This window comes from Heteronotia binoei, chromosome 1 (genome assembly GCF_032191835.1).
Source record: "Heteronotia binoei isolate CCM8104 ecotype False Entrance Well chromosome 1, APGP_CSIRO_Hbin_v1, whole genome shotgun sequence".
Classification (NCBI taxonomy): domain Eukaryota; kingdom Metazoa; phylum Chordata; class Lepidosauria; order Squamata; family Gekkonidae; genus Heteronotia; species Heteronotia binoei.
In genome coordinates this window covers 110,568,278-110,589,811 of record NC_083223.1, presented here as the reverse complement: position 1 = coordinate 110,589,811, position 21,534 = coordinate 110,568,278, and the positions used below count along the sequence as shown (strand labels likewise).

At 41.5% G+C, this 21,534-nt stretch overlaps 1 protein-coding gene across 1 annotated transcript in view; it reads left to right on the top strand.

Moving 5' to 3' along the window:
- Window positions 1–16,614, top strand: part of LOC132570393 (golgin subfamily A member 6-like protein 22) — a 162,680-nt gene extending 146,066 nt beyond the window's left edge. The window contains exons 26-30 of the mRNA XM_060237008.1: window positions 1,277–1,303; window positions 1,664–1,708; window positions 8,027–8,071; window positions 12,869–12,916; window positions 16,502–16,614. Coding sequence (XP_060092991.1) covers window positions 1,277–1,303; window positions 1,664–1,708; window positions 8,027–8,071; window positions 12,869–12,916; window positions 16,502–16,614 — 278 coding nt within the window. The remainder of the gene's footprint in view (window positions 1–1,276; window positions 1,304–1,663; window positions 1,709–8,026; window positions 8,072–12,868; window positions 12,917–16,501) is intronic.
- The last annotated feature ends 4,920 nt before the right edge of the window (window positions 16,615–21,534 follow it).

The window sequence follows — 21,534 nt, the reverse complement described above, 5'->3', positions numbered from 1 at the left end:
AGTATGGTGCTAAAATCAGAGAGCAGAATTTTTAAAAAAGATGTATGAGCAGTTATAGGCAGTATAATTGGGCAATGGAAATGTTCCACACCAGGAGCATAGTATTTTGGCAATATTGTTACTATTTTTTTTTAAATGTCCTTTTGATGTTGCTGTTTTCTCTTACCAAAACTGAATGCTACTTTCCTTTTCTGGTTTTTACTTAGTACGCAATACTCCTTGATAACAAAAGTTACTGCCCTTTTTAATTTATTTACATTTTTATCCCACCCTCCCCACAAGTGGACTCAGGGCAGGTTTCAAGTCATAAAGATAACAATATAAATTTAAATTCTGATTGATCTCCAGCCCTCACCTGGAGAGTGGAAACAATGGGTCTCCAGGAGGAAATGGCTGGTTTGGAGGGTGGAGTCTATGGCATTATACCTGTCTGAGGTCCCACCCCTCCTGAAACCCACCCTCTCCAGGCTCCACCCCTCAAATATCCAGGAATTTTCCAACCTGAAGTTGGCAACTGCTAGGGCACACTGGCTGTCATTGGTGGGGAGGGCTGCTACCGAACAGGATAAACAGCCAGACCTAGTTAAGTCATGCCAGTCAGGTGGCATCAAGTCACCTAGAAGGTGCTACCAGGTAGCTAACCTCCCGGTGGAGCCTGAAGATCTCCTGGGATCACAACTGAACTCCAGACAACAGATCTCTCTTCCCCTGGAGAAAATAACTTCTTTGGAAGGTGGATTCTATGGCATTATATTCAACTGACAAAAGTAACATTCTACTTCTGGCTAGCAGCTTCCACAGTGGCCCGGTCCTCGTCTGTTCTGGGGTGAGGCTGAGCAATGGAAGGTAGAATTCTCACCAGTACTTAGGAAAACTATACATTTCTTCATCATTTGCAACCAGATTTATGAAAATTTTCTGAATAAGATTGTTCTCAGACCTCCTTCACACATTACAAAGAACCTATGGTACTGCTTTATGACATTTAAAGGAATTCATGTGCTAAATTACCATTAGAAATTTAAATCATAAGATGAAATACCATAGAATATAACCTTTAAAGAAGTTCTCACAACTTTTCTCTGAGGATAGTCTTCATGCATGGCTTTCTTTTATACAAGAATTTGAATGCATTACATAAAATTATTCTCCCTTTCAGTGTTTCCCAATGTGTATCATTTCAAGTGTAAAAATTGGGTATTATGAGGCTAGATGAAAAAATCCATTAAATATGCAAGTTAGTAATGCACAAATTCTCTTGTCTGTCTTTGTATAGCTACAGCACAGAAGCATCATGTACATAGTAAGTACTTGTTATAGATTTTTTTTATTCTTGTGTTTCTTATCTGAGCCTTTGGAGGTACTGCAGCGGACTGAAAAACTCTGATTCACATCTTAAAAGAGAATGTTAAGTGTTGAAAATATACCAGGTAGAAGCTGTGAAGTCTCTTTGCACCTAAAGTGGTGTGACTAAAGTATTAGTCATATGCGGTTCTAGTTTCCCTACAAAAAAACCACACGTATATTTGTCTGATTCCAAGCCCTCTCTCCCCATGTTTTTAAAAGAATAGCGCTATTTGCTGCTGTGCATCCAGTGATTGCCAAAAAGCCATTAAAAAAACATTAGCATGACATCTAATCTATTGATCATTTTTACCTGCAGAACATGAAACGATAAAACAGGAAAAGGCTGTTATTTCCAAATCAGGTATACTTACATACATTTCAAAGTTTAGAATAGAACATTACTTGAAGAAGTGTTATATGTGCTGTGTGGAACTAAGTATCATTTGTATTGCTTGTATGCAGGAGGATATATATTTTTATGTTCTTTTTAGAACTTGTGGAAAACATGTGAAACTTTAATCAAGCTCTAAAGTTACGCATAATTGATAAAATTTAGAAAACCCATTCTGATATTCATTTGCTATATCTGCTCTTTGGTTTGGCAAGGTATTATTCCACAGATGTGGGCATCAATAATACAATCACACCATGGTGTTGGATGCTGTATTTCACTTCTGCAGATTTCTTCTTACACCCTAGAGGAGTTCATAAGCTTCTTCAGACAAATGGCTCAGTTGTAGAGCTGGCACTACAGGAGAGAATGCTCTAAAGTGCATTATCTCAGCTAAGTACACAGATAAGAGAATCAAATATTTTTATAGCTGTTCTCTTGACTTAAAAATGAAAAGTTGGAAATTCTGTCTTGCTTGTTTATGTATACATTTATTAAGCTAAAACACAATAATTGACAGCAGCTCTGAATTATTTTTCACTCAATAACTAGCAGTCTGAACCTAAGTGACTAGTTTGGCAGCCGTTGGGCAAGTGGCTCCATGCAAGACAGTTAGGTCTTCAGTGCCTGGATTGCACAGGTTGCTTAGAGACTTCTGCCAAGCACAACCCTCCTGGATTTAAAACATCCTTCTATCTTAGGTCTCTATTTGAGAAAGGCAAGCAGTAAATATATGGATTCTTCACAGCCATGACAAGGCCTAGAAGTGCTGTTTCCCCAACTCTTGGCACTAGCTAGCATATGGTTCAGTGGCTTTAAGAATACATTTTGTCCAGCACTATACATTTAAAACTTGACCTTTTTCTCACCTAATCATATTTTCAGACTTCAGAAGTTGGTTTATCAGGATAAGATGTTAGATGAATGAATTGCCCAAATGTGAACATCCCTAATAGGGGTGTGCAAATGGATTCAGGGGCATTTGGGGGCAAAGATATTCAGAGAGTTGAATATCTCCAAATACCAGATTCGGTACCCAAATCCAATTTGGGAGATGTTTGGCCATTCCTGAATATATGGCTCCATTATACCCAGTGGGCTGTTGAAGTCAATGGCAAAACATAGCATGTAATGTCTGAAAGCTGGGGGCGGGGGCTGTGGGTTTGAGAGAGAGGCACCAAATTTGCAGTGCAGTCCAGAGAACCCCTAAGTTTCAAAAAGATTTGGACCAAAGGGTCCAATTCTAGGGGCACCCAAAGAGGGTGCCCCCACTCCACCATTGTTTCCTATGATGGGAAAGATGAACTCCTTCCATGGCACTGCCCACTTCTGGAGTCCCCAAACTCTGTTCTTTTGTGGGGTTTCCTTCCAAGCCCCCTCTGTCATATCCCTCTGGCACTGCATTCACTACTCCTGAGGAACCCCTTCAGGTAGCCACCCCTCACTACTGGATCTCCTGGCTTCAATATCTTCTTTTATGGATCCTTGGCGTTTCAAGTCACTGGGTTTTAACTGGAGGTGTCTCTGGAGGGGTCAGGGGGTACTCTACCAAGCTGAGTAAGTCCTCCATCAGCACATCCTCCAGCTCCCTGAAAGGGGGGGCTTTGTTCCCCCCTGCCAACCTATCCTGGTACACTGTGGATCCCTGGTGGTTTTAGGGGTGGGCCCACAATGCTGGGGTGGTTTGACACCCCCTCGGGGCCTCTGCCAAACTGAAAAAGTCCGTCCCCCCATTCAATCTCCAGGGCCATGGGAGGGCTGTTGTCTATCACACCTCCTTTTTCCAATTCCCCCTTCTCTTTTCTTCAGATTTGGGGCTCCCTTGGGTGAGCTGAGGGCTCCCCTTATCCCCCTGACCTTCTGCTGTGGGTTCCAACTGGACCAGTGCTGGCAGTCCCACGCCCCTGCTGAAGCAGTTTTTTTCTTTTTCGTACCATGTTGCTGTGGCTGTGAAGCCCCCCTTGATGATGATGTTGGATTTATATCCCGCTCTCCACTCCGAAGAGTTTCAGAGTGGCTCACAATCTCCTTTACCTTCCTCCCCTACAACAGACACCCTGTGAGGTGGGTGGGGCTGGAGAGGGCTCTCACAGCAGCTGCGCTTTCAAGGACAACCTCTGCCAGAGCTATGGCTGACCCAAGGCCATGCTAGCAGGTGCAAATGGAGGAGTGGGGAATCAAACCCGGTTCTCCCAGATAAGAGTCCGCACACTTAACCACTACACCAAACTGGCTCTCCTTGGGATGCCTGCTGCTCCAGAGGGTCCCCTATCCAGTCCCCTCAGCTATGGCCTTGTAGGGGGCCCCCATTCCCAAAAATATTGCAGGAGGCGGGGGAAGCCCATGTGCACTGGAGTGCTGTTGTTGGGGCTGCTGGCCCATTAACTCCTGGAGTGATCTCTGAAAGTTGCTGGCTTGCTGAGCTAGCTGGCACAGCCCAGCAGCAACACCAGCCTTGCAAAATGCATGACTGAGATTGGCTGTTGGGGACTCCTTTCCACCTCCACCTCCCACCCTGATGCCAGGGAAGTGAAGGAAGAGACTGGAAAAGTCCAGAAATGGCAGGAAATGAGATAAGTGCACTCCCTTTAACTTTTAACTCCCCCTTTTCACCACTCTTTGGAAACCCCAAATATAGCCAAATACTTATTTGGGCAGCTGTCCTTGGCACCCAAATAACATCAAAAATTCTGATTTGGTTGAATTCAGTGCCAAATGCAGCCAAATCAGCTGGTATTGGAGTTGTATTTGGTTTGGCCTAACCGAATGCATACCCCTAATCCCTACAATAGAACAATTTCTTATCAGAGTTTTGAAAAATAGGAAAAAAACAGAAATCAGGAAAGTTATTGTGGTATAGTGGTTAGAACGTAGGACTATGTTCAACAAGAGCCAAGATCATCACTCTGGTTCAGTCTGGAGACCTCTGCCTCCTTGGAAGTAAGTGTGGAAGTAGGGGGTCTAACCCTGGACACAAGTTAGGGGTGGGTCAGCAAGAAAGATTAGCTGTTCCAGCTCTGGAACGGAGGTAGAAATGGAGCAGTGGTAAAGGCAGGGCTGCTGTGGAGTAGGGATGCTCTCATAATCCACTCTAGTGCAATGCCAATAATCTTTCTGGAGGCTTCAGCAACAAGTAGAATTATAGGAAGTGTAATAAACTGAAGTGTTTTCATGCGATCACATTTTCTAATTAATGGAAGGGTTCAAGTAAGCAGTTATAGTAAGCAGTTTTCTTCTTCTTAATTCCATAAATAGCGTTGCCAGCTCCTTATTGGGAAATACCTGGATATTTTGGGGCTGGAGTCTAGGGAGGGCATGGTTTTAGGAGGGGAGCGGACCCCTAGACTGCTTCCCTCACACATATCTCCTCTTTAAATGTGTGTGTGGAGGGCTCAGTTCTTTCTTCCAGAGGCCCATGGTGGCTCATCAAAGTAACCAGGGGCAGAGGTCTCAGGCAGTCAAATGTCTTAAGGTATTGCTTGAGGTTAGCTGTAAATTAGCAACTTCCTAATCTGAGTTTGGCTCTTCAAAAAAGCTTTCAGGCTTTGCAGTAACGACTCTTTATGTCAGCATTGTCACATAGAAGCTTTACTTCTTTCTTATCTCTTTGAAAAATGCATGTAATCATAAAGTGAATCTAAAAGCACTGAAGATGATAAAGAACAGGCTGCAATGCAGCTGGCATATGCCAAGAGCTTCAATATGTAAAGTGGATGCGGCTCCATATTCTTGACTGCATCTAAACTGCCTTGTCAGTTACATACGCAGCTGTGCAATGGAGCTGAGCAGTAAGTTTACAGCATGCGGTTCTTTCCATCTATTGGCAGTTGTTTTAGAAAGGAGCACAACAGTAATTCAGTAAGAAAAGGGAACTGGAGGAACAGAAATTAAATTGATGCTTTCTTTTTGTCAGCTATGACACTTAGACTTGCACAGAAAAAAGGTAAAGGAGTACATTTTCCAAGCTTAATTGCACCAGCATAAACATTGTTCAGTCTAGAAATAAGCTATTGTTTTATGTGAGTCATTTATGGGAAAATGCTTATTTTTTCTTTTGAATGGTAAGAACATGGTATGTGGAACATTTTCTTTTGCCAAACTCTCTCTCAGCTTCTTCTCCTGCCTTCCAATACCCCCTTTATACATTGTATCGAAATTGACCTCCTCAGTCTGCAGACATTTTGGGTCAACTTCTAAAAGGTGTTTGTTATAGAGAACCAAGATGTCATGCTGTGGATCTGGTCTCTACTACATCAGAACATTTAAAAAGAGCACATAAATGTAACATTTGAGCAAGCATAGCATAGGTCACTGCTGAAGTGACATTATAAAGTAAAATGTAAATGTCTAATTTGAAGGCATCCTCATAGATCAAAAACTGGTGGCTTTGCCATTACACCATTATTAAGAGTAACTCTGACCTTGAAAGCCCAAATTAGCCTGATCTTGTCAGATCTCTGAATTTAACCAGCAATGGGTGCTGTTAGTACTTGGATGAAAGATCATCAAGGAAGTCCAGGGTTGCTACACAGAGACAGGCAATGGCAAATCACCTCTGGTTTTCTCTAGCTTTTAAAATCCTATGCGTCACCATAAGTCGGCAGTGACTAGATGAATTAAAGAAGAAAGTTCTCCACAATTGGCTGAATGAAGATAAACAAGTTGAAATTTAATCTTGACAAAGCAGAGGTTCTCTGAGTTAGTAGAAAGGCATACAAGGCAGGCCAGACAAGCAGAAAACAACCTTAGAAAACCAGAAGGCTGTTGTGACTTGGAGTGTGTTTGCCCAGCTCCAACTGCTGTGTCAGCTGCATCCATTCCTGGTTCAGTCAGATCTAGCCACAGTGATCCATGCCTTAGTTACATCTAGACTAGACTATTGCAATGCAATCTATGTGGGGCTACCCTTGAATAGTGTTTGGAAGCTGCAACTAGTGCAGAATGCTAGGGCTAGACTTTGGGCTGGGGGCAGCTATCGGGAGCCTGAGTCCCCATATTTCACCAGTTGTAGTGGCTACTGATCTGCTCCCGAAACAATTGCAGGGAGATGCCTTCCTGCCTGTCCCACTAATTAATGATGCTTATTTTGTGGGTATGCAAGAGAGAGAGAGAGAGAAAGAGAGAGAGGGGGCCTTTTCCATGGCAGTCCCACATTTATGGAACAATCTCCTCAGGCAAGTGTGCCTGGCTCCCTCATTGTTCTTCAAGAGACTGTTGAAACCAGTTTTATTTAGGATTTCATTTTGATTGATTTAGGTTTTATTGCTGGCAGTCTTAATTGGAATTTTTATATTCTGACTTTTAATGGGTTTATAATTATTTTATTGTGTTTTTAGCAATGTTTTGTTTATATTGTAAACCACTTTGCCATAAGGGAGAAAGGCAGCTAATAAATGTTTTTAAATAAATAAAATAAATATGTAAAATTTCAAGTTGCAAATAGCTTTTCATTAAGGTATATCTACAAGATTTTTTAAAAATAAAAGACAGCAATAAAGGTCAGTTTTGAAGTCCAGTTTTTAAAAGTGAGTCTATCATTACTCTGAAAGATGCCTCTTGTAAGGTAGAGTATAAAAGTGAATAACAACATAGTAGTCTTTCTAATTGTAATCCTGTGGAATTTTAGAAAGCAGTACAAAAATCAGCACAATACAAATTGGGTCATATTAGCCTGTGGCAAGAGTGCTGAAAGTGAACCTCCACATTCACAGACAATAACAGTCTTTGTTCCTGGAGGCAATATCGGAAGAAGGCCTCAGCCTCTATGCCCTGTTGTTGCCCTTCCTGAGTAACTGATTGGCCGCTTTGTGAGACAGGCTGCTGGACTAGATGGACCAATGAATTGATCCAGCAGGGATCTTCTTGTGGATATTAGACAAATCCCTTTTTTTCTAGATGTAGGATTGATTACCTTTTTAAAAAATTCCAGTTCCAGAACTATTAGAAAAGTGTGAAGCTCTGTTAGAAATAAAAGGTTGTGGAAGGTCAAGGGTATATGAGAAAGCACCTATGAATAGGCAATATTGTTTGGATTGGTTAGCCTGTTTTATTTTCAACTACCACTTGCAGGTCTATATAACATGAATGAAATGTTTTGGTCATTTCCATGAAATGCAATTTTTGTTTTATGTATTATCAAGAAACCTGATCTCAGAATAGCACGATTTGTATGTACAAGTGTTGTTTCATAATCAATTGAGATAAGTTGCTTGAGCATCCTTAACTTCGTTGAATTGCGACCAAAGGCTTTAGAAGATTCCTAACTTGCTTGTCTTTGGTTTAACACAGAGGGGAAAATCAGACAGAACAAAACAGCTACTGTTGTAAAAGCAGGTAGGATCTATGTTTTCTCTATAAAATATTCATAAAGTTGAGTCATTGCATATACATTAGTATATATGTATCTGTATTTTGGAAAACCACAGCTGCTTTGAAGGAGTTCCCAGATATTAACTAGACTGAGGCATACTTAACTTTAAGAATGTGACAGAATTGTGTGAGAGTATGTTCTTAGTTTCAGAACTGGAAAAAACCTCTCTCTTATGTAGAGTTCCATATCTGCCATCCAAAGGCACATTTCACACTTCTCATACTTTGGCTTCTAGTCCACTTGTTTCATAATGAATGTTAGTCTATAACAGCCCCGCCCCCAACCTTTTTAAGCCTGTGAGCACCTTTAGAATTCTGACACGGGGTGGTAGACCCAGTGTGGCTGCCACAGGAGATGGAGCCAGCCACAAAATGTCAGGGAGTGAGGTTAAGCATAACTCTAATATTTATTTTATTATTTATTTATTTTTCGCATTCATATCCCGCCCTCCCCACCGAAGCAGGCTCAGATAGAAGCTCTTCAATATTTCAGGCACAAACGCTGCTTAATAGGATGCTTTTTAAGATGAAAAAAAAAATTACATTTTTTTTTTGTGTATACAAAGCTGAGCTTCAGTCTTGCAGTGAAGATACTTGTGCTAAGGTGGCAGATGTGGCTGAAGCAATTTAAAAACAAAACTGCACAGTCAATCAGATCTCCAGTGACTGAGCAGAATCCCTGCTGAGCAAAACCCCACCTGGCCCTCCAGTTGCCAGGTCCCTTCATAGGGTGGATAGGTATGTTACACAATGTGCTGATGTCACCCAGAAGTTATGTCATTGTGTTGGAAATGCTCTTTTTGGGAGCAAAACTTTATGGTAAATTTGCCCTCATCATATTGGAAACATCATGTGGTGATATCCAGGCCCGGCACGTGAGAGTAGGCCATGTAGGTGGCTGCCAAGGGCACAGCATGGCCTACAGGGTCCCCACATGCCAGCTGGCACAGCTCTGTCTCTTTCCCCTACCCGAAACTCAGGCGGACGAAAGAGGCAGTTCAACTTTGCTTCCGGACAGCCCGGGAGTGAGGATGAGCCTCTGTGCCAGCTCTTTCTCCTGCCCGAAATTCGGGCGGAGGAAAGAGGCAGCTCAGCTTCGTTCTCGGGCTCCCTTGCAGGAAAGGCAGCCCAAGAGTGCAGGAGTCCCTGCGCCTGCTCTTTCCCCCGCTCGATTCGGGCGGAGGAAAGAGGCAGCTCAGCCTCATTCCTGTGTTGCCTCCTCTGCAGGAAAAGGCAGCCCAGGAGCAAGGACAAGCCCCTGCACCAGCTCTTTTCCCTGCCCGAGACTCAGGCAGAGGAAAGAGGCAGCTGGGCTTCACTCTCAGGCTGCCTCCCCTGCAGGAAAGGCAGCCCGAAGAGGAGGCCCCACACCGGCTCCTTCCCATGCCCGAGATTCGGGCAGAGGAAACAGGTGGTTTGGCAATTTGCATGGATTGCAAATGGAGCAATCTATGGGAACATTGAGGGGGGGTGTTTACAAACGGCGCTGGGTGCCCTCCCCCACTGGAGGGGGAGCTAAGCCCGCTGCCCTTCCAGACTTTGCCGGGGTCTCCCGAAGTTCAGGAGGCCTCGGCAAAGTCAGGGTGTGTGTGAAAGTGATGTTATGTGATGTCACCGGCGTGCACGCTTTGCATATGATAAATAAACTTGGGGGGGCGGAGGACAACAGTCCAGCCTAGGAGCGCAGGCACCCCTAGCACCAGGCCTGGTGACATCCCTGTTTAGGGGCAAGATTCCCCCTGTCGAGCAGCTGGTCCATGGTGGGGAGAAGCCCCTGAACCTGAGGGATCCCCCACTCTGACCTGGGGGCTGGCAACCCTACCTGGCCCTGCCCATTCTTAGTAGACACTAGGAAAGGTGTCAATGGGCACCATGTTACAGGACCACATTGGAGAGTCCTGGTCTATAAGGTATCACAAAACATTTCATTTAACCTCTCTCTCCGCTGAACTTCAGTTACAGACAATTCCTATATAAAATAATATGAAAATATTACATAGTTCTTCACTGTTTTTCTTATATTCATCAGGATTAATTTAAGACTTTCTTTCTGCTAACAGCATTGATATGGGAGGAGTGAGAATGATCTACATCCAGCACCATTTCCTTATGCTCCATAGACCATTCCCATTTGCAAAATTCATAGGTGGAGGAAAGAGGGAGATAGGAATTGATTATTTGTTTCTTTTTATAACTCTACAGAGCTGGTAGCGAGGGAGTGAAATTGCATTGGTTTCTTAGTGTGCTTTTGGTTTCCCAGCACTGCATCATAAGGCAAGGCAGTGCATTGAGTGGTGGATTGCTCTGCGGCTGAAATCCTAAAGGTGCTTTCCTTGATCCTTAGTAGACCTACTTAGAATTATTGACTTACCTTTCTTTGGAAAGAAACCAGTATGGGTCTCTGAAGAGAGTTCTCCTCCCCTTTCCCCCCAATCTTCACAAACATTTTCTTGTCTACTGGGTAATATTAGACATTTTTCTTGTGAAATCTTCTCAAGTTTTGCCATCATTAGCCTTTGGTAAATAGCCTGATAGGTGATAAATTTGCCAAATTTGTCTTTATCTTGAGGAAACTCTTGATGTCAGAATCTGACTCTTTGCTTTTTATTTTATCAATATATACTATGAGTACCATAATTTATTACTGTGACATTTCAATTATACAAACATTAAGGCTGAATAGTCTAAGCAAATATGTCAGGAAAGTTTAACAATAATGCATCTTTACTTTTTTTTTCTCTTTATAGTGAAGCCTAAACCAGCAAGTATGTAGTATATAACTTAAACAAGATAAATCCTATGATGTAGCTGATGTGGTTGCTGATGTTGATTGCTTTGCTTTAAGCAGCTTGATTAATTAGATTCATTCTGATTTAAAGCACTTGTTCCTAATTGGCAATCCATTATGAGCCCCAAAATCAATTAAGTCAGAAATTCCTCTTCAGTAACTTGACCCATATATTTGAATGTCAATATGACATTAAACCATGTGTGGATACTTTTTAAAAGCCTGTTCCTCTCCGTCATGTGTGTTTTCTGGAATATTTATTTATTTTTATCTGAAAATATACATTCCCTTCTCCATTCCAAGTAGTTCAGAAATGCACAGTAAACTAATCTCATCAGCACAACATTATCAAGGCTACAGTCAATTGTTTATGAAACTTCAAAATCTAAATGCAAATGTACAATGAGCTTAAAGAGTAGCATTAAATTGATTTCCTCCCATTATGGCTTTTCAAAAAATTAAAAGTGAAAGATGGCATCTAGTTGCAGAAATAAGATTTAGCTAATTCTTGTCTGAAATAATTATTGGAACTGGGGTGGATAAACTGCTTTAAGAATATGCATCAGGATTTTAGATATTATTCTGTTGCCTGTGATGATTACAAAAATAATTCTAAGATCCTCAAAGTATTCCATAGGTACACTGGCTTTGGTAAACAGAGATGCCGTAGGGGATAACTTTTAATATCAAGAAAAGGTTCATCTGTTCTATTTCAACAGTTATTGTCATCCTTCGTGAGATTTTGGAATGCGGTTGAGAACAATGTCTTAATATGGTAGAATACTTTGAGGATCCACTGTTGTTGCATATGCTTTGGCTCTCTAGTTCTAACCTTTTTAAAAGTGCTTCTAGATTAGCAGAAGGGCATGGCTGTGTTGGAATTTTCCCCTCCTTTAGGAGCATCAGAGGCTTCTTCCCCTGAATTTGGGGGGTGATAAATTGTCCTTAAATGCAAGGGGTTTTGCTTTCAGGGAGTGTCTGAAACTGTTTCAGATTATATTTAAAACAATTTTCTCTTGCATTTTTTTATCATGAAAAAAAACTTGAAATGTTACTATTGTTCAGCTATTACATTGCTTATAGAACTAAGCTAATCATGTAAGCAATAATTTTTGAGTAGGAGGCACTTCAATTATAATCTAAATTAGCCCTTAGAATAACACCAATAACACACACTACACACTGCTGACCTTTTTGGATACAGGTATGATGTTTCTATGTCTAATTGACTGAGTAGCATTCTCAATGGATTAGTTTAGGATTGCTGTCCAGGAGTCTAGTTGTGTTCATATTTTACTTTCCAAATGTCGGTACTACACTACTTGATAATCTGGTAGATTTGTGACTACCAGATTATCCAGTAGTGTAGTACCAATATTTAGAAAGTAAAATATGAACACAACTAGACTCCTGGGCAGCAATCCTAAACTGATTCATTGAGAATGCTACTCAGTCAATTTGTGACTGTTCCATGTTAAATATAGCCCAACAATTGTATCTTGATCATTCCGTGCCTGCTTTGGAGTCACAAACATGCAATAAAGCTAGGGCAATCTCGCGTTGGTTAACTTGAGTAGTTGCTGCATTGTGCTGTCTTAAATTTGGCAAGTTACCAGTTCTACAGACCTGAGATAAATGGCAGTCTCTTGATTTCTTTCCACAGCATGTGTGTGTGAATTTAATCTACAAAACAGAATATTGCCCTTGAATTTAGCAGTGGTGCTTCTTTGGGGTACCAATCTAGAAGTGCTTTCTTCTAGAGATGTCCTATTTAGTGTTAATGGAACTGACTGAGAGTGGGCTGCTGCACAGATCTGTCCCACTAACAGCTGTGCTTTCCTCCATGGCAAAGGAGGCTTTCCCAAAGTGAGAACTTTTCCATTGGTGGATCCTGTGGACCCAGTTTCCATTTTTTGTAAATGGGCGCATATAATGGCAAAATGACTCTTATTTATATTCCTTCTGCCTTGTAGAACAAGATACTATTAAACGTGAAAAAGAAATTCCTCAAGGAAAACCAGGTACATTTTAAAGTTTTCATCTGCACCAAATTGCATCACTTGATCTACAGAAAGCAATCACCCTATTGCTATAAAAACTACATGACAAAATTAGCAAACACAGAACTGACAAATTCAGCAGAATAATATGGCCTGAAGCCAGGCCCATAGCCAGAAAATTCCAAATGGGGGGGCCATGGGAAAAAATTTTGGATGGAGGGGCCCCCCCTCTGGCCCTGATCTTTGTGCCACTCTGGTGGCCCTGCCCCCTCCATATGGCACCTCCCCCCTCCCTCTCAACTCACCAATGTGGGGAAACAGTGAAAAGCGGGCTTCAGAGGTTATTTCAGGATGGCCCTCCCGCCGATCGCGTGACCAGCAGGAAAAGCTGCTCCAAGGCCAGCAGTTTCTACCTTGGCATTCAGCAAGTTCAGCATTGGCTGCCCCAGCACTGAACTTGCTGAGCTCACCAGAAGCCGGCGTACGAACTGCCGGCCTCAGAACTGCTTTTCTTGCCGGTCACGTGACTGGCGGGGGAGTGGCTTGAAATAGCCCCTGAAGCCCACTATTCACTGTTTCCCTGCATTGGTGAGTTGGGAGGGAGGGGGGAGGTGCCCACGGAGTGGGGTGGGGGCCACCAAACCGGAGCTGAGAAAGTGGGGGATGGGGAATGGAGGAGCCATAAAGGCCCAAGGGGGAGTTTTGGGGGGCCATGCCCTCCCCCGTGGCTACAGCCCTGCCTGAAGCATCTGGCTTTCAGCCTGTTCTACATTTATGCAAAAAGATAAACCAATCAAAAGCCTCATTCATTAAGAACATGTCTAATCAAATCACCAATGACTTCCATAGAGAATTGTGATCATTGCTAATTTTTATTTATTTGTCTCTTAGCCAGAATATTTTCATACTTGCCAATGGGATTCCTTTCCATAAGGACTTGGGATGGAGGGGGAAAATTGTAGGGATTTTTCTATAAGTCCCCCCATCCATATCCACCCTAAATTCCAGCCTGTTCAGAAAAAAATGCAAGATTTGTTATTGTATTTTTAATCTAGCTGTTCAACTGGCTGGATTATATTGTTAACCATGTGCTTTTCTTATTGGCAGTTTAAATGTTCATTTGTTTTACATTATGCATTGTGGGTTGAATCTAACTGTTGCCCTCCACTCAGTGAGGAATCATCCACTAAAGGAAGGAGTTTTCACTAGAGAGGAAGCCATTGCTTCTTACTACATATTTTGTTGCTCTAATGTCATGTATATCTACTTGGATTACAAACTACCAACAATATTCCTGCATATCTTAACCTGTATCACCGCCAAGATTTAGCTCAGTACATGTTCTAAGTGACCAGTCCCTATAAAGTATAATATATAGGATATGAAATGATCCTTGTGCTAGTTTCCCATTGTCAGTTGTCAGGAGGTTGCTAAGCATAACCCAGTTCTAGAGAATGAGTGACATGGAAAATGAGGAAGAGGATTATTTTTACCTTTTTTCCTCTCTCAGGGCCTTATTCTGTAACATTACCTCAGGCCACATTTACTCCAGGAAACCCAGTTAGGAAAGCAGCTAGTCACAATAAAGAAGGTGGGTGGGGGGAGGAAAACAAAGGTCTCCTTGATGCGTGAGTAGGCAGGAAATTTCGTCGGATTGTTCCCCCTCTATACAAGGACACTTGTTTTAAATTTAAATAGGAAGCAGAGAGTGAGTATAAATGGGCAGTCTTCGCACTGGAGAACGGTAAGCAGTGGGGTGTCGCAGGGCTCAGTACTGGGTCCCATGCTTTTTAACTTGTTCATTAATGATCTGGAGTTGAGAGTAAGCAGTGAAGTGGCCAAGTTTGCAGATGACACTAAATTGTTCAAGGTGGTGAGAACCAGAGAGGATTGTGAGGCATTCCAAAGGGATCTGTTGAGGCTGGGTGAGTGGGCGTCAATGTGGCAGATGAAGTTCAATGTGGCCAAGTGCAAAGTAATGCACATTGGGGCCAAGAATCCCAGCTACAAATACAAGTTGATGGGGTGTGAACTGGCAGAGACTGACCAAGAGAGAGATCTTGGGGTCATGGTAGATAACTCACTGAAAATGTCAAGACCGTGTGCAATTGCAATAAAAAAGGCCAACGCCATGCTGGGAATTATTAGGAAGGGAATTGAAAACAAATCAGCCAGTATCATAATGCCCTGTATAAATCGATGGTGCGGTCTCATTTGGAATACTGTGTACAATTCTGGTCACCACACCTCAAAAAGGATATTATAGCATTGGAAAAAGTGCAGAAAAGGACAACTAGAATGATTAAAGGTTTGGAGCACTTTCCCTATGAAGAAAGGTTAAAACGCTTGGGGCTCTTTAGCTTGGAGAAACGTCGACTGCGGGGTGACATGATAGAGGTTTACAAGATTATGCATGGGATGGAGAAAGTAGAGAAAGTACTTTTCTCCCTTTCTCACAATACAAGAACTCGTGGGCATTCAATGAAATTGCTGAGCAGTCAGGTTAAAACGGATAAAAGGAAGTACTTCTTCACCCAAAGGGTGATTAACATGTGGAATTCACTACCACAGGAGGTGGTGGCGGCTACAAGCATAGCCAGCTTTAAGAGGGGATTGGATAAAAATATGGAGCAGAGGTCCATCAGTGGCTATTAGCCACAGTGTGTGTGTGTGTGTGTGTGTGTATATATATATATATATATATATATATATATATATATATATATGTGTGTGTGTGTGTGTGTGTATGCGTGTGTGTGTGTGTGTATATATATATATATATACACACATATATTGGCCACTGTGTGACACAGAGTGCTGGACTGGATGGGCTATTGGCCTGATCCAACATGGCTTCTCTTATGTTCTTAAGTCTCTGGAATTGGACCAGAGTCTGGGGATTTATAATCCCCCACTTACTTTTTGTGTTACTTGACAACTGCTGCATTGGCATTTTGCTGTACCTTTTCCAGGCAGTTGCTCTGACAGTTCTTAGCAACATCCAGGGCTTTTTTATAGCAGGAACTCCTTTGCATATTAGGCCCCACACCCCTGATGTAGCCAGTCCTCCAAGAGCTTACAGTAGGCCCTGTAAGAAGAGCCCTGTAAGCTCTTGGAGGACTGGCTACATCAGGGGTGTGTGGCCTAATATGCAAAGAGTTCCTGCTACAAAAAAAGCCCTGGCTACATTTGATATTGAATGAGCTGCTCCAACTTCTGGCCAAGTACCAGGGTGGTATAGACAAGAAGGTGCTTGTGTCTGTCTACAGAGTTCTTGATCCAAAGCTGTCGGTTCCTTACACAAGGATCAGAACAAGCGCTCTGACAGGACTGTCCCATGGAAAGGTATCCAGTGTGTATGGAAGGTGTTACAGCAGGTTCTCTGGTCCATCATTATTAAAGGGGAAAGTTTGCCCTGTTTAAAGAGAAGAAGGTTCTTAGTAATAATAAATGAGGAAGAGTAATTATTTGTCAATAGTATCACATATATCTGTCAAAATTACATTCAGTTTTCAAATAATGTATATTGAGCCAAGACTAAAACCATCAGTCTAGGTTCATTCCTTTCATATCTGTTCTGTCTCTTTTTTATTCTTCTCTTTCTAGCTAAATCAAAGGAAACTACAAGTACACACAATTCTACTTTTATAACAGCTCCTGGCTTGATTCATATGCATGACATCTTGGTCTTTTTAAAAAAAAGTTATAAAGTACAATAATCATACTAACACAGCTTGCTAACTGCTATTGTTCCTTTTATGAGTGTGTGATATTTACTTATTATGTTTTCAACCTTACAATCAAATTAACTAAATGTCATTTACTAAATATTGCTAGCAGATTATTTTACAGTGAGTTTTCAGTCTGCTGTCTTTTACCAATCAGTTTTGGAACACAATGAGAATGTGTTAATTCTTTCCACACACACACACATGCACATAGGGAAGGCAGTATGTGCAGTGGACAAAGCAGTCCACAGGGTCTGGGAAGGTTCATATTAAATTCCCACTCAGCCATGAAGTTCACTGGGGTAACCTAAGCCAATTCCAGGGGTGTATCAGATCATTCCATGCATGGGACACTGCTGTTGCAGCTTCTTCAAACCCCTGGAAAGATCATCCCTGTGGCCACTGGACTTGCATGGAAGTATAGCCAAGTGGGTTTAGGAGGAGCTAGGACAAAATTGCTTCTCTTTCCTCTCCCCTAAGGAATAGGGATGGATTTCATCCCTGTGTCTCTCATCATTTCAGGCCACTGACTCACATGGCTGCTCCTCCACATGAATATCCACACCAATACTCCCTCTAAGCTGTGGAGTCTTGTGAGCAAAAACTCTGCTTTGTGAGCTACTGGCATTAAAGCAGTATACATTAGCTTGCTCTGGGGCCATTTTTCCTGAATGTGTGAGCCAAAAAACGGTGAGCTAACTCAGCTCAGAGGGAACATTGATCCACAGGAATGATCTTTCCATAGGATAATGGGGCTGCAGAAAATGGAGAGGAACATGGGGAAACTCTGTGTGTTTTCCACAGGATGGAAGCCTATCTCACAAGTTTGTAATAAAGATAAAATAGGAGACTCACTATGTATGCTATCCTTCCTTCCTTCCTCCCTCCCTCCCTTCCTCCTTCCCTCCCCATCTGTTCGCTCTCTCTCTCTCTCTCTCTCTCTCTTACACACACACTTTATCAGACAACAGGATGGGATGGAGTTATCAGTCCTACATATAGAGAGAGTGGGCAGTGAATTAGTATGCAAAACAGTGGAAATGTTTTTAGCAGATTAAAAGAATCACAAATTTGGGTCTGGTGATTTTTAGTTCGTGTTGACTGGGAAGAAACAATGGTGAAGGCAATAAATGTCAGAGTAGGAGATTAATGTCTATGTTATTAGGTATTCTAAGTGTGAATACTGATGTCTATGTAATTACGTATCCTACGTGTGAACAATTAGGATACCTAAGACCCCAACTTCAATCACCAGACCACAATTTATGATTCTTTTCCAGTATTTCCAAAATATTTCCAGTATTTTGCATACTAATATATGTAGGACTGCTAACTCCATCCCATCCTATTGTCTGATGAACTGTGCTTCTAGCACATGAAAGCTTACATTGTGAATAAAACTTAGTTGGTCTTAAAGATGCTACTGGACTCCAACTTTGTTCAATTTCTTGGAAGTGTTGCTTGCCATACCTAACATTGCCAGCAGGTGGCAGCAGTGTTTCTACCTGTTTTTTTCAAATGTTGTTTTGTGCTGTTTCATTCTTTTATCATCTAGTGTTTATACCCTCTACCATCCCCCCATCACCTGTGTTGTCTGTTCTCATCTAACCACACTATTGCTGCACCTAGTTGCTCAAGTGTCATGAAATACAACACAGTGCTCACTTACAGGACATAGTTTTGATGTCTAGAAAACTGTCAAAATAATACCTTTGATCTGTCACATTCTAGGAAAGTACATTCAGTGTGATCATGTGCCCTTTATATAAACTGACATGAAAGCAGACATTTTGGTGGTTCATTCTGCAGCACTTGCAAATGGAGCCTATTAGAAGTTGAAAAATGCTGCTTCACAAACATATTTCATGGAACTGATGCCGGAGTGGCAGGCAGCTGTTTCAATTCAGTGACTATTTCTGATGAGAGACATTCATAACCAGTGCAGGAATTCCATGTATATCAACTGATAAATTAACTTTTAATTAATAATCTCTGGATCATTTTTGTGCTAGATCATGCCAAGATATTCAGAGTATGAAGCCCTAAATTATCTACACATAGATAATAATGGCAATCAAAAATCATAATTGGCACTGTATTTTAAAGTGATATGTAAATCATCTTATTGCCTTTATCTGTAATTAAATGCCTCTGGCTGGAGTTGATCATTTTGCAACATCAGAAGCTTTATCCACTTTTAAAGAACAGATAATGCATACTGATTGTTATGTTGTGCCCAAAATAGAGAGTGAGAGATTCCCCTCCCCAATGAAACAGTAACCATCTGATTATCATCGAGTTCATATTATTTTGGATGTAAGATTTGAACAAGTGAATGATGGGTTTCTTTTAATGCCAGTGAAGTCAAAGGTGATGCCAAGAAGAAAGTCAGCCTGTGAATTCAGAATATGTGTCCTGGCAAGGAATGGTACCTAACCATTGAACCTGTGGTTTCTGTTTATTATAAAACAGTTTGCCTTTAGAGATCCTGTGAATTTCACAGCAAACACATTTGACTATCAAACTTGCTGTTTTCAAAGATGCCAATCAGATCACTCAGTCTGTTTGGTTCATGCCGAACAGCCACAAATGCCTGCCAAACTGGTTTGCATTGGGTTTTCCCAAAACTGTGCATGCACAAAGAAGCTGCTGATTCAAAAGGATCAGCATCTATTAGCATCACTTGGAACTACTTAGATAAACACCAAGGGGTAAGATTTTATTGAAACACAGCATTGGTGATGAGTTTATATGTTTTTTAATGATCTAATTGTCTATTTAAACAGTTGCCTTCTGATTAGAAAAGTTATGCAAAAGGGGAGGGATTGATTCAAGCTGTGTAATAAGGTGCATGTGCAAAAACCAGTTGTGCTGTACTGCATGGTTAGGAAGCAATATAGTAGAACATGTTGAACACAAATGAAAAAACTGATGGACTATGAAACTCACCTTTGAAAAATTAGGTGTCTGTTTGCAATCAGGGAACAGGAAGCAAGTTGCAGACATGGGTGTTTGAGAGTTCTTAGTTGCATACCCAGAAGTTACACAGCATTTGCACAGCATTTTTCTTAAATGGGCAAAAGATTTGCATACATTATATTACATCTAACTGCCTAATAAATTACACTAATATTATGATGTGCATGTCGGAAATGGACGGGGTGGGGTGCACTGAGCAATAGTGTTTTGCCCAAAAGCACCCAGTGAATTCCTGGATTATCTGACACTTCGGAGAGGAAAATCTTGGACTCAGAGTGTTGGAAACACTATGCATGCAAAATTCAACCTTAAGTTTCATTCAATAGTTTGTGAATTATACCAGGCAGATTCCTGCCCCCCTCCCAGTCATATGGAAGTCTCAGAGTTCATGTCAGTATACAGTCCTCATACTGAATCTGTTTACAGCTGCTTGCTTTGGCAAGGTGGTGCTCCACTTGTGGACAATAATGTTTATGAGCCATCACAAACAGGGCTTCTCCAGGGCAGTAACAGAATCACAAGGAGTAAGTTGTGGTGGCTTCAAGGTTTATATCCTAGTCTGGTGTTTGAAGGTGTTGTTTGCAGTCTCCATTAAAAGTTCAAGACTTAATATAATTATGCATATATAGAATGAGAACATTGGTCATTCTGATTGGCACTGCATCTACAAAGACTCAGGCACAAGTCTTTGTTAGGCCTGCTACCTGAGAGAATTTTTATTAATTGGAGAAATCAGGGGTTGAATTGGGACCTTTTCTATGCCCCTGCTCTATGACAGAGCTTTTACATATCCTCTTAACAAATCAATGTAAATTAGACATAAAAAGCCTGCCTATGCTCTCTAAGAGAAGTTTACAGTCAAAATTATGAAGTAATCAGAATTATTACATTTTATGCTGCCCTTTCTCTAAGAAGCTCAGAGCTCTGGATATTTATTTATTTATTTATTATATTTATACCCCACCTTCCCCTCTCACCTCTCAACAGACCTGTGCAGGTAGATTACATTGAGAGATAGTGAACTGTACAGTGTTGCTCCAGTGAGCATCATTGATATGTGGGGATTTGAACCTGGGTCCTCTCAGTCATCCTCTAACACTAGAACATCTACACTTTCCTGGCTCTCAACAAGAAGGGGCCACATATATGCTGCTGTAATCAGTATTTTGAAGTTCACGGAACAAGGACCCTGTCGGATCAGAAAACCTACAGCATAAGGCCAAATCTTCTCTTTTCACCTTTTCCATTCAACTGAGCCATCCTACCATCCTCATGTTCATCCTATCATCTTGTCATGTCCTCCATTTTCTTTGTAACTTTCTCTGTAACTGTGGCTCAAGGCCTCTGTTGTTTTTTGTTATTTACTACCTAGCTGGCCTGGCCATCTGGCAGATCAAGGTTTATAACCCAAGATGGCGCCTGTTGCATTTCCTGTGGAATGCATCGTGTCAACTCCCCTGGTTCCCAGGAGCCCTTATCTATTCACAGGTCCCTGCTAGAACGCTTTGTAGTGGAAAGTTACAGTGTTATGTTGACCTGCTAACCTTTAGGTTCGAATGTTGCCGCCATTTGGTAGCAGCTTAGTGATCTTATATAGTGTATGTGTAACCTGTATTCCTCTGTCTTTTCACTGACAAGTGTCAGTGAAGCATCTCCTGCTATTCTAATAAATGCATCTATTTGAAATAACAAAAGATCTCATTACTGGAATTCGGGGTTTGACACATTCTCCTGTTTATCATGTTCATTTTGGACTGAGTTCTTTTACCTGCCTGTTCTCCTGCCCCTTTACTGGTTGAAAGAACTTCCTTCTTTCCTAGAAGGTGTGTAATAAGGGTTGATAAAATGGTGAAAGTGTGAAAGGTTTATTTACTTGAAGGAAAACAAATAGGGGGGGAAACCCTATTGTAATTGTAAATGCTTAGGTGCTAT